Raw genomic sequence first — 13,183 nt, 5'->3', positions numbered from 1 at the left:
GTGACCTAATGTTGGACCAAAGACAAAAATCACTCAAGATATATTTACGGTTTCAGAGGTCCTAGAACTTCTGATAAATACCTGTCTGAAATTATTTTTTTTCTAAGACTAAGATTAAGGATCTTCTGGGCACTAAACCAACAGCTAAATTTAGAAATGGAAAAATAAAAATAAAACAAAAATCAGGTGAGGTCTACAACATGTTTAGTCAGTCCCCCCAGGATTTCACAATTTTGTGGTTGCAGAAATGAACACATAATTAAGCGAAATCCACAATATTTTCCAGGTCCAAAATGACTGTAGATTTTCTACAAGCAGCGTTCTGTGAAATCATTGAGGGACTGTTTAGTGTTCATATTCAGTAATAAATATACCATAAATAATAACACCACACAAAGCAACAAATACAGACAGCAAGGCAGACAAGCAGGAAAATCCAGAAGAGGAAGAACAACCCTATGACATATGATGAAGATCTACTGATAGGGCAAGCTTTGGGAAGGGGAGTCTACGTTAAAAAATAAATAAATAAATAAAAGGTGAATGGATCTCAAGTTCTAGAAAGTGCAAGACAATATTCTACAATGAAAACTCCATGTCTGTGTCACATAAAATGACAGCCACCATCATATTTGTAACATTAACTGTGTGAAAGAAGCTGGGATTAATGGATTTTACTGGACTGCATGCTTTGTACAGGGTATAATACAGGAATATTTCATAGCCAACATTTTTGGGATTAAACTTTCAAAATATGATAACTGCTTAATGTTTAATTAAGTTAATTTTCCCGGTACACGAGGTCTGTCTACAAATTCCCAGCCCGATTAGCACCGCGCATGCGCGTCCTTTCGACGCATGCGCAGTACATGTAGGTTCCCACTTGACTGGACAGAAGCGAATGAATGGGTCTTTAGCTTTTCCTTTATTTTAATGGATGATTTACGGGTTTTATAGGTGTTATAAGTGTCAGTTTGTGCTTTTATGGCAAGCTTTAGCGAGGCGACTGTAAATAATATTTATATCTATCGTTATTAGCTCGCTCAGCCAATGAAAAAAGGCCACGGTTAATTTGTGCAGCATTTAGGGCAATAAAAAAAGAATCACGGTATGGATTATGAAGAAAAGGCCAATTCTGTTGCTGATCGTCTTTTAAGCTACAGGAAAGATGAGTCCGGCTGGAAAATCTGTAAGAAAACGGTCAGTACTGATCCCCCCCCCCTCCTTTTTGTTGTATTTACAGTACAGTTTTGCAAAAGCATTTACAGTTCAATGAAAAGCCAGAGACAGTGAATTGTTGTGTTTATACATCGCTGTGTGTTTTCTGTGTAGAATGATGTTGTTGTTTATTGGCGACCTTCATCTGAATTCCCTGGAAACGTGTAAGTAAAACACACGACATGAGATAAGACAGATTATAACACACTTCATTACACGATAACACAAGTAATGATTGCTATGCCTGCCTCGGAGGTTCACGCGCTCCATCAGCATGACTGCATCTGCAGAGATATAATATTTATACATTATTATTATAAATCATATAAATCATTGCCTGTAATAAAATTATGAACGATCATGAAAGTTACAACAGTTACGAGCTCAAGTTCAGTGCATCAGTGTTTTCCTTTTACAGTGTTACGACTCTTTAAAGTGTATGGGAAAGGTGGCACGGTTGTAGCATATATTTGTTTTTGTATATTATAGGCTTTTTTTTTGCTTTAATGCATACATTTCCTTCTTTCGCTCATACTGTTGGTAAGTACTGTACGATTACATTTTTATTTTCACTGAAACCGAAAGGAGACATAACAATTCTCAGTACTCTTTGAGGTAGCTTGAAAGTAGGATGTCGATTATTCACATTCAGAGATGTGCATAATGGTTGATAACACAGCTGATTGGTAATGCACAGCTCATAATGGCATAATTTGTGTGTGTGCGTGTGGCAGTTGGGCAATATGATGATCTATCTAATCGAATGATGTCATTATACATTTATACCAGATATCATGGACATATTATACGTGATATATATTTTGGGACAACCCTCGAAATCATTGAATTCACGTGTTGTTTTTTCAGGGGTTGGCCTTGGCCACTTAGTTGCAGTGAAAGGAACTCAGCATACCAAGGCATTTTGGACAATTTCATGCTCCTGTTCCAACATGACTGCACACCAGTGTGGTTCATAAAGACAGGGATGAGCAAGTTTGGTGTGAACAAACTTCACAGAGTCCTGACCTCAACCTGACAGGACATGTTGGAACAGGAAGGGGCCATCCCCAAACTGTTCCCACAAAGATGGGGGCATGAAATTGTGCAAAATGTTTTGGTATGCTGAAGCATTAAGAGTTTCTTTCACTGGAACTAAGTGGCCAAGGCCAACCCCTCAAAAACAACACCACCTGAATTCAATGATTTGGAGGGGTGTCCGAAAACTTTTTAAAGTTTAAAATAAAGCTTAAAAAAATAACATACCACCCCAGTGACTAGGAAAGGTGTGGTTTGTATTAAGATGATGTGATTACAATACTGAGTAAACAGGTTCCCAATCCTAATTACAACCCTTAGTTGGTAAAAAACTGGTGAAAAATAAGATGAGGTTTGCTCATGTTTCACTTCACATTTGACTGAATGATGGAACAATGCTCTCAAACAACTGAGCAGGTTGTTTTTCCATATAGATGACAATTCAAATCTTTACATCTCTTATTGTTAACAACAAACAAAGGCAAAGGTTTATTATTTATGGTTTATTATATGTTGGTCATTCTTCATACTTCAGGAGTCAATATGCAAATTGTGGCTCTCAGATTAACTAAGTGTTTATATTGTCTCATTTTCTCTATTTCTATTTCTCTATTTGCAGATATAAGGGAGAGGGGATAGTCAATGGCAGCCCACAAAAAGTCTGGGAGTGTTTAAAACCAGATCCAAATGGGCTTCGTCTCAAATGGGACAACAATGTGAAGAAGTTTGAGCTGCTGGAACAAGTTTCTACAGTAGGTTTTGTGCCAGCTATTGACTTCACCCTCATGAGTTCTAGTGTCTAGCCGTTTAGGCGGGCTCCTGTGTACACCAAATCTCTCAGCAATTACTATCACACTAAACGAAACACACATACTAAATTGTCACTGTAGCTGTGATTTAAGTATACTAATGATTTAATAGATAAAGCATCTTCACTTGAGGCATCACATATATGAAGGTGCAAATAAATGTACTGTACACTTTTGTTTTCTGTTATATAAGGCCCAGGAGTTTTCATCCATGTCTAACTGATATTTCTGATATTCTTCTCTTAGGACATCACGGTATGCAGAACTGTTACTCCCTCTGCTGCTATGGGTGTTATATCCCCACGAGACTTTGTAGATGTTATTTTAGTCAAGCAATATGAAGACGGCACGATTACATCAAACGGTAACAGTTATCCTTTTTTATCCTTTTATTCAGTTGTGCATCTCTGTTTCTTGATGCAATATAATTTTCACATATATGATGGAAAAATATAAATATACATTTAAGGAGCTAATACAGTACCATTTAAAGCTGGTTTAATCAGAAAACCACTGAGTCTTTACTGAGACTGACAGGAACAAAGCCGATCCTCCTTCACTGATACTGACAGAAAGGCCACACCTCCTTTGCTGGAACTGAGAGGAACAAAGCCCCAAGCCCTTCAGGGAACTGACATACAATATTAATGGGACTGACAGATTAAGAGGCCACACCTCCTTCAGTTGGGACTGACAAATAAAGAGGACATACTTCCTTCTCTAAGACTAACAGACACAAAGCCACACCCCTTCAGTGGGACTGACAAATAAATAGGACATACTTCCTTCACTGAGACTGACCAACACAAAGCCACACCTCCTTCACTGGGACAAAGGGCATGCCTTATTTACTGGGATGGATAAATATAGAGGCCACACCTCCTTTAGTTGGAGTGAATGATACTAAGGCTACTATCTCTCTACTATCTCTGACTAGCACAGAAGCCATGCCAATTTTTCCATATTGTTGTCTTCACACTTACCATGCAGTCCTGCAGTGAATATTTGCTTTTTGGTTTACAGTCTGATCTGTAAAGAGAGATTATTAAAAATTCTTCCTGTATTGTGTTTTTATGTCATTGCAGCAACTCATGTGAGCCATCCAACATGTCCTCCTCAGCCTGGCTACGTACGCGGCTTTAATCATCCATGCGGCTGCATCTGTGTGCCTGTACCAGGGTAAGCTATGAAGGGAGCTGAATTTCAGAAACCTTATTTTCCAGTAGCAGCAACAGAAACAATTCATTTCCAGCAAAAGGAGGCAGATGGCAGCAAAGAGCTATTATTGCTTTTGGCGTTTCAAGTCCATTACAAATCTGAGCTCAGTTGCAGTAATACTGAGTTCAGATTTATTGATCCAGCTGACACTTTTGTCTAAAGCAATTTACAGTGGGATAGAATTCAATCTGGCTGTAAGTAAGATCAGGAAAATAATGCATGGATAAATTTCCATTTCAACTGGCCAAAAACAAATGCAAGATAATTTTAAAAAGAGCACACTCAGCAAGTCACAGAATAAAACAGATCTAACACAAGGGGAAAGGGTAACCCTGCACTGACATGCATGATGATGTTGCAGCTAGAATGACTGAATGGCAACAATGGTTCCTCTCAATTTCTAAAACAATAATGATCATTTATCATGTAGCTACAAATAAGACAGGTTGTTATGTTTTATGAGACAGTTTGATGTAGAAAGAATGAACACATTATTTTGTCCAGTTCAGTCATTCAGTTTCCACTGACAAGCCATGCCCATTTGTTAAAAGTCTGCAAAATATGTGAAAAGTTTTAACACCTCTTTTTGGCAGACGACTTTATCCAGAGCGAATTACATTTTTATCTCATTTTATACAACTGAGAGTTAAGGGCCTTGCTCAAGGGCCCAGCAGTGGCAGCTTGGTGGACCTGGGATTCAAACTCACAACCTTCCAATGAGTAGTCCATCCCCTTAACCATTAAGCGACCACATCCATTTTGGCCCAATGAGCTGCCTTCAGCTACATAAAAAGTGTTTTTTCAAGGACACTGAAATACTTTGATGGATTTGTGTCTAGACAACCTCCAGCGGACAACGTCTGGATTACATTACTGCATAATTTATACCTATAAACATTGTGCTCATATACAGGAAATAACACAATGAAGACGGCGATACTTATTATAAAGCAATAATAATTTAGAGTAACACTTGAGCATAGGCTATAATAAATATCATTAAGATTCTATGATACTGTACTTTGAAATACAGTACAACTTTATTGTATTATTATTATTAATGTTAATTTTTTTTTTCTGTTCATCTGTGGCTCACAGGGAAGCAGGTAAAACCCAGCTCATCAGCTTCTTCCAGACGGATCTTGGAGGTCTGCTTCCTCGTTCCGTCGTGGATTCGTTCTTCCCCGGCAATATGACTGAGTTTTACACGAACCTCACTAAAGCTGTTAAATCCCTCAAATAGCACTAAAGGCACTTTCTCTAGAATGTCCAGTTCCATAAGTGTTCAACAAAAAGGGATTTTCTGATCCTCTATGTGTTTCCCAGTGAGCACCAACTGACCATTATTGATTCTGACAAATTGAAGTAAGCCCTGGCTCAGGCCTTGATCTGACCTCGAAAGAATATGTCCTGTTTAGTCCATTTTAATATTGATCTCTTGCATGTGTGACCAAAAGAGCTGTATTTTCCGAAATCATTCATTTGAGCTGAAAAGTCTTCTAAACATTGTTGTGCTCACTGGGTTCACATTTAGTTGTCATAGTTTTAAAAAAAAAAAAAATAATAATAATCTAATATATTTTCAAAAGGTTTTCAGAAGAGAAAAGTAACAGCTGCTTAGAAATGACAGCAAAATCACACACAAAATCATAACCTTCACTGATCGTACAATGCGGTTAACTGTCTTAAACTATTTGGAACTGGAAAGAAGCTAAGCAACAGACAGGCTAAGCAGACGAACAGGGAGTGCCTGGTTACATATTCCAAACCTTTTTACGTTACATTTTTTTCCAAATACTTAAAAAGATATAATAAGGGAAGTGATCACTTATTTTTTTTTATGTTTTTCAAAAATAGTTCAAATTTGGTAATATATACTTTGCATTACTGTCTATCTAGCCAGCATTTTATTTTATTTTATTTTTTTTAGTCTCATGATTTATACATCTAATCTTAATCAAAGTTTTTGAAAATAACTTCTAATAATTTCTCCCTAAAACCTCACAGCTCCACAGATTCCCCGTATTACTGTAGTTGGCCATGCTTGACTCAAGTGGTACTTATTTTATTCCTCTTGCTTGTAATGCTCAAGTGAGAATTTTTAGTAGTCTTTTATTCAAAAGGTCAGAGCAATTTCAGTTTTGTTTTCATTTTTGGGGCTGAGTGCAGCACAGCTGTGGTGGAGGAAATGAAGCAAATTCCAGCATGAGCATAAGTGTCTTAAAAATCTCACTTTACATGCAAACTGGGATTGTGGGTAATAATAGAATTACACACATGGCACGAGCTAAAGAAGCTAAGCAGTGAGGTTCACTGGTCGTAAATGACTTCATCATATTATAAAAGCATTGCAGAGAAAAAGTAATAACAACAAATTGCTTAAATTGCCATTTATAGATAAAAGCACAAACGTGGCACAAGCAGGAAACAGCACAAATATCAAATCACCAGCATTCTCAACAGCATGCTGGTCTACCTATTACTACATAAATATTCACATTTCAGAGAGCTTAACCTACTTGGGAACAAGTTAAAGTCATTGTGCTTATCTGTGAATAGGATGCTGAAAACATATTAAGGTTACAAAGTGAGTGAAAATTCCAAGATACTATACTGCTAATAGAAACTAGACTACTAATAAGAAATCTGATATTGATCCAGACATTTGCATCACTATGAATGTCCCAGATCACATACTTATGCACTTTGTAGCATAGATAGCATGAGCAAAATTCCAACAAGAAGAATTGCACTTAAAGTACTCTGATGATCTACCGATTCAAATCAGAAAAATATTTTTTGTATCTTTGCTTGCGTAGTAGAAAAGAGATGGGGCTACCAGGCGCTGATGCTGGATGAGAAAACTTTCAAGATGGCCGACAATCCTTCTGTGGACAAGACATCTTACAAATGTCTATTACGTTTGCCCACACTGTGTGATTTATTTTCCAACATTTTAAAAATTCAGCGTTTTCTGGTAAAGCTAGCAGCATCGTGTTTGACGTCATTTGGGTTCCAAGTTCCATTTGAGACGTTACTCTCCTTATAAAATTTATACACTGGACATCAGAGAACATAGTGCACAGTATATAGTGTAAATGCATAGTGTATAATATGTCATTTGGGACACAGCTATTGTACCTGGTCAAGGCTTGTTAGGTTTTCCTCCATGGAAGAGGTTTCAAGACAGACTTGGCTTCTTTGGAATAATATGACTTGTTCGTTTTGATTAGCTGAGGGAACAGTTGTTTGTAGCTGCTACAACAAAAGTTTCGCACACATTTCATAAGATTAACCTCATAGAGAAAGTAGGACATTGTTATTGAATTAATTTGAAAACTGACTTAAGAGAAATGAAACATTTATGAAGTGAAGTGCTGTTATAGGAAAAAAAAACAGTTTAGTGCTTATTAGGCCACATCACACCATGACACTTGACTATTTTCCTATAGGAGTACATCACACTATGTTTTATTTCTTATGATTAGCTATCAAAGGCAAAGTTCCCTATCATAAACTGAGGAAGAAAGCCTGTTTCTTTATAAGAGTTACTTTTCTATTCTGTACTTTTGAAAATAACAAAAGTCTTGGTATAAAATAAGGAGGCACCAGTTTGATGCTGAGTATCGATGTCAGACTGAAGATGTCCTGAATCATTGGACTGGAATCAGATCCCATTTGCTATTCTACAATCTTAAAACGTTAGGATCTGATGTTTGAAACATTCCAGAAACGTGTGACGTCACCTGACACAAACACAAATCTTGCACATGTGCGTGCCTGTGAAATATTGCATCGCTTACCAACAGAAGCTCACAGAGTCGATATGATTTCTGTGAGGATGACACTCGTCATGAGGTTGTCATCATTAGCTGAAAGAACTTGAAGCTAACAGGGTGTCGCAACAGCTACACTTTTTAAACACCTTTTACTATGTACATAGTCACTATGGGAGCAGTAATGAGATAGCAGCTCTGATATGGGGGAAAAAAAACGGGATGTGTGAATCCCTGGTACAAAACCATTTTTTTTACTTCTACAGAGAAAATAGTGCAATATGACAATTTTTATGCAATTATTAGACCCCAAGTGTGTTTCTGCAGGTTGGATTCAAGCATGAGACTGTCAGATGGAGAGACATTTTAGGAGATGTAAGAAATTGATTTCTTCAAGTTTCAGTTGTCAAATGCAGTTGTTAAATTTTTTACTAATTATTAGCATTCTAGGTATAAGAGAATGTTTATGTAATGCGCATATCTTTAAAGTTGCTTTTCTTTAACATAATTTATTTGACCAATTAAGGTTATCTGTGAAATCTCACCGATAAAGTGTCAGGTTGCTATGTAACATTATAACAGCCATAACATTAACATAACCACTGACAGGTGAAGCGAATAACATTGATCATCTGGTTTCACTGGCATCTGTCATGGAGTGGGATATTATGAACAGTCAGTTATCAAAGTCAATGTGTTGGAAGCAGGAAAAATGGATAAGGATCTTTGACCGGGACCAAATTGTGATGGCTAGATGACTGGGTCAGAGCATCTTCAAAACAGCTGATCTTGTGGGTTATTCCCTATATGCAGTGGTTAGTACCTACCAAATGTGGTCCAAGGAAGGACAACCAGTGAACTAGCAACAGACTAGCACCCTGGGGTCATTGTCTGAAAGAAGAGCTTCTGTAGCACAATTTGCTGAAAACGTTAATGCTAGTAATGATAGAAAGGTGTAAACACACACAATGCATGCAATGCAATTTGCAGCAAATGAGTCTGATGCATCGAGGTCCTACTAATTTACAGGACTCAAAGAATCTTCTGCTAATGTATTGGTACCAGATATCACAGCACACCTTCAGAGGTCTTGTGGAGTCCATGCCTCAACGGGTCAGATATTTTAGTGCACAATATTAGGCAGGTGGTTTTAATGTTATGGCTCGTTCATGTATATACACACTGGACATTATCACACACATCCATAAAATCTGATGTGCCATAAAACTTGAATCCAGCCAACGTATGAAGTCCAGCATAGCTTGGTTAGCTCTACAGAACACTAACCCGTGCTCGACTCCAAACATGCAGTCACACAAATGGGGTCAAAACGGCTACTCGTTAGTTTTTAGAAAACATACTCTGAACACCTCATATTTTAATTTAGTACTGGCCAATTCCAGTTTTTCAGTTACTTTTATATTCCTTCTGAACTGATTACCTCAATTTTCAATCGTGTCTGACATTCCTGTTCCCTGGCTTTAATGCTAGTTGTACCCCGTATGTGCCTGCTGTATTTTTTTGGTGTCTGCATGCCTAGTCATATTGAACGAGTGGAAAGAAAATGACATGCAAATGAGTTACAGCTGAAACATTTTCTGTAGGTGTTACTGGCTTTATTCGTATTTTATAAGAACGGGAATCTTGTACAGAGATAATAAAGGGAGGATTAACATGATTCCCAAACATTACACTGTAAAGATCTAAAGGCAACATACACAATAGTCAGGAATTACACTGTGATGTTTACATACTGTTGGAAAGCTTGAAACTTGATGGAAAGTTGCACAAAGGGACTAAATGCTGTTTGTGGGTGTATTCTGCTGCAAAGTGCATGTGTGTATGTGTGTGTGTGTGTGTGTGTGTTTCTCTGTTTCGTGTCTTTAGTGTTCCATTCAAGAAGCATGACTGTGTGTTGCTCATTGATGTTAATTATCCTGAATGCATGTCCATTGGCTAGAAACGTGTTTGTTGGTCATTTGAATGAGGCATTATCTCCAGTGCCTGAATCATTTAAAATTATGGATATTTTAATTTTGGGGTTGGGAATAGAACAATTTTATGTTTTTTTTTTCTGAACATGTGAAAATAATATTTTAAAATATATGAATGAATATACTTATGTTTAGTAATTTGAGTAATTTTACATTTAACTACTGCTGGAATCAGTGTCTCAGCTGCTGCTGCTACTGATGATGATGGTGATTATTATTATTATTATTATTAGTCAGAATTACACAATTTTCCTTAGCCCAAATGTACTCAAACAGCCAAACAATGTTTGATGTCTGATATTTCCTAATTTAATTTTATGTAATTAAATTTTTTATTTAAATTTTATAATCTAATGTACTTTATCTTGCTCCAAATGTCTTACCACAACTATATTGTCTTACAGTAATATTCCATAACTTCATACACTTGCTCTAGATTTTTTGAGCTAAATATTCCTAAATCATTGTCAGTTGAATTAAAGGAAGATTTTTAAAGATATGATTTTACTTAACTGCCCCTGAGGCTCTGAACTGCTGATCAGAAGATCCTGGGATCTTCATATCATGGAACTGCCTAAACTCCAATGCAATTCTCTTATTCCTGTTCAGCTCTATGTTTAGACTAGACTTTGGATAAAAGCTTCAACCAAATGAATAAACATCAGTGATTATTCCAGATTTGATTTCTTCAGTATTCTTTAAAGTCTTTGTTGAATAGATGTTGGAATGAGACAAAATGCCTTTACTGTACTGTTTGCCTAAATACAAAACAGAGCCCTTTATGTAATCCCACACAATGTATTCCACCAGCTTCCAATGAATAAACGATGACCTTCTAGACCATTGGCATCTGTTGACTTGTTTGTCTCTTGTCAGCAAGACCAGTCGGTGTGGTCGACTCTGAAGTGATTACTCCTACACAAAACAATGCTCAGGGCAGCCATTTGTAAGGACTCTCAAAATAGAGGGGTCAAAAAAAGTAGTTTCTTTAAAGTGCCTTGAAGGGGCCAACTGATGGAAACTCCATAGGCTCCACAGATTGATTACTTTAAATGATCTGGCAGGAATGATGGAGGTAACATTTATCTACTTATTACAGGAACCATACAGCACCATTTGTGCTTCCTATTTCCTAATGGAGTCAAGACCTTTATGTCTGTAATCATGTCATGTCCCTTCTAGCAAATGCAGTAAATAGGAAAGCTGCAGTTCCTGCTAGAGCTGCTTGCTGTACTTACATCTTTTATATCTGCCATTTGTTTCTTGGAGTAATTTGTAGTGTTGTGATCAAGACCACCTTATCTGCGATCAAGGCAGAGACCATAGCCAGTGGAAACTGAGTCACAAACCAAGACCAAAGCCAGTGGAGAGTCAAGACCAAAGCCAGTGGAGTCAGAGTCAAGACCAAGACCAAAGCCAGTGGTGTGAGAGTCAAGACCAAGACCAAACCCAGTGGAGTGAGAGTCAAGACCAAGACCAAAGCCAGTAATGTGAGAGTCAAGACCAAGACCAAACCTAGTGGAGTGAGAGTCAAGACCAAGACCAAACCTAGTGGAGTGAGAGTCAAGACCAAGACCAAAGCCAGTAATGGGAGAGTCAAGACCAAGACCAAACCCAGTGGAGTGAGAGTCAAGACCAAGACCAAAGCCAGTAATGTGAGAGTCAAGACCAAGACCAAACCCAGTGGAGTGAGAGTCAAGACCAAGACCAAAGCCAGTAATGTGAGAGTCAAGACCAAGACCAAACCCAGTGGAGTGAGAGTCAAGACCAAGACCAAACCCAGTGGAGTGAGAGTCAAGACCAAGACCAAACCCAGTGGAGTGAGAGTCAAGACCAAGACTAAAGCCAGTGGTGTGAGAGTCAAGACCAACACCAAACCCAGTGGAGTGAGAGTCAAGACCAAGACCAAAGCCAGTAATGTGAGAGTCAAGACCAAACCCAGTGGAGTGAGAGTCAAGACCAAGACCAAAGCCAGTAATGTGAGAGTCAAGACCAAGACCAAACCCAGTGGAGTGAGAGTCAAGACCAAGACCAAAGCCAGTAATGTGAGAGTCAAGACCAAGACCAAACCCAGTGGAGTGAGAGTCAAGACCAAGACCAAAGCCAGTAATGTGAGAGTCAAGACCAAACCCAGTGGAGTGAGAGTCAAGACCAAGACCAAACCCAGTGGAGTGAGAGTCAAGACCAAGACCAAAGCCAGTGGTGTGAGAGTCAAGACCAAGACCAAACTCAGTGGAGTCAGAGTCAAGACCAAGACCAAAACCAGTAATGTGAGAGTCAAGACCAAGACCAAACCCAGTGGAGTGAGAGTCAAGACCAAAGCCAGTAATGTGAGAGTCAAGACCAAGACCAAACCCAGTGGAGTGAGAGTCAAGACCAAGACCAAACCCAGTGGAGTGAGAGTCAAGACCAAGACCAAACCCAGTGGAGTGAGAGTCAAGACCAAGACCAAAGCCAGTGGAGTGAGAGTCAAGACCAAGACCAAACTCAGTGGAGTCAGAGTCAAGACCAAGACCAAAGCCAGTGGAGTCAGAGTCAAGACCAAGACCAAAGCCAGTGATGTGAGAGTCAAGACCAAGACCAAAGCCAGTGATGTGAGAGTCAGACGTGGAGCACTTCTCCATTATCTTAAATCATATGATGCATATATTAACTGGTGATTTTTATATACAAACGCTCTACCTATTTTATTTAAGTGGCAAGAAAGCAGGGGTGTTTTGGAAAAAAAAAACCCAGAAAGTCTTAGTAGCCTAAAGAATTTATGCTCTAAAAACATTTTTGAGCATTGGAGCGAAAGTTTGATATGCGGATATGCAACATATGAACTTTGATATTTATCGTCTTGCTTTGTTGTAGGGTTTTTTTTGTTGTTAAAACACAGACTTCAAGCCATTTGTTTGCAGCAAAAAGGGGTGATGTGGATAGTCCATTTGTTGGTCCTTTTAAAACAGACTTTCAGTTACTGCCAACTTTTCAGCTAATTATCTAAAAGTGAATAAACAAGCTATATATAGAGATTTTATAAGAGTTGTCATTGAAGAGCAGATGTTGGCAAAACAAAAAACAAAGTCATAATCACTTCATAATGCACAACAGCCAGTATTAATCAGAATCATTTTAAACCACCAAACCG

General features: G+C 38.1%; 1 protein-coding gene across 1 annotated transcript; it reads left to right on the top strand.

Moving 5' to 3' along the window:
• The first annotated feature begins 871 nt into the window (after nt 1–871).
• Nucleotides 872–10,893, top strand: stard5 (StAR-related lipid transfer (START) domain containing 5). The gene is made up of 6 exons (XM_058400782.1): nt 872–1,200; nt 1,333–1,382; nt 2,873–3,005; nt 3,309–3,426; nt 4,148–4,241; nt 5,379–10,893. Exons 1-6 carry the CDS (start codon nt 1,111–1,113, stop codon nt 5,521–5,523), a joined length of 630 nt encoding a protein of 209 aa, XP_058256765.1. The 5' UTR covers nt 872–1,110; the 3' UTR covers nt 5,524–10,893.
• Nucleotides 10,894–13,183: the final 2,290 nt, after the last annotated feature.

This window comes from Hemibagrus wyckioides, linkage group LG10 (assembly GCF_019097595.1).
Source record: "Hemibagrus wyckioides isolate EC202008001 linkage group LG10, SWU_Hwy_1.0, whole genome shotgun sequence".
Lineage (NCBI taxonomy): Eukaryota > Metazoa > Chordata > Actinopteri > Siluriformes > Bagridae > Hemibagrus > Hemibagrus wyckioides.
Note: the sequence above shows the minus strand (reverse complement) of the source record. Positions and strands in the feature narration are given on the sequence as shown.

Bases quoted from the DNA above. Each gene is read 5' to 3' on its own strand.
- stard5 (XM_058400782.1), top strand. From the start codon at position 1,111: ATGGATTATGAAGAAAAGGCCAATTCTGTTGCTGATCGTCTTTTAAGC. The intron at 3,427-4,147 runs GTAACAGTTATC...ATGTCATTGCAG, and splicing joins CGGCACGATTACATCAAACG to CAACTCATGTGAGCCATCCA. The intron at 4,242-5,378 runs GTAAGCTATGAA...TGTGGCTCACAG, and splicing joins ATCTGTGTGCCTGTACCAGG to GGAAGCAGGTAAAACCCAGC.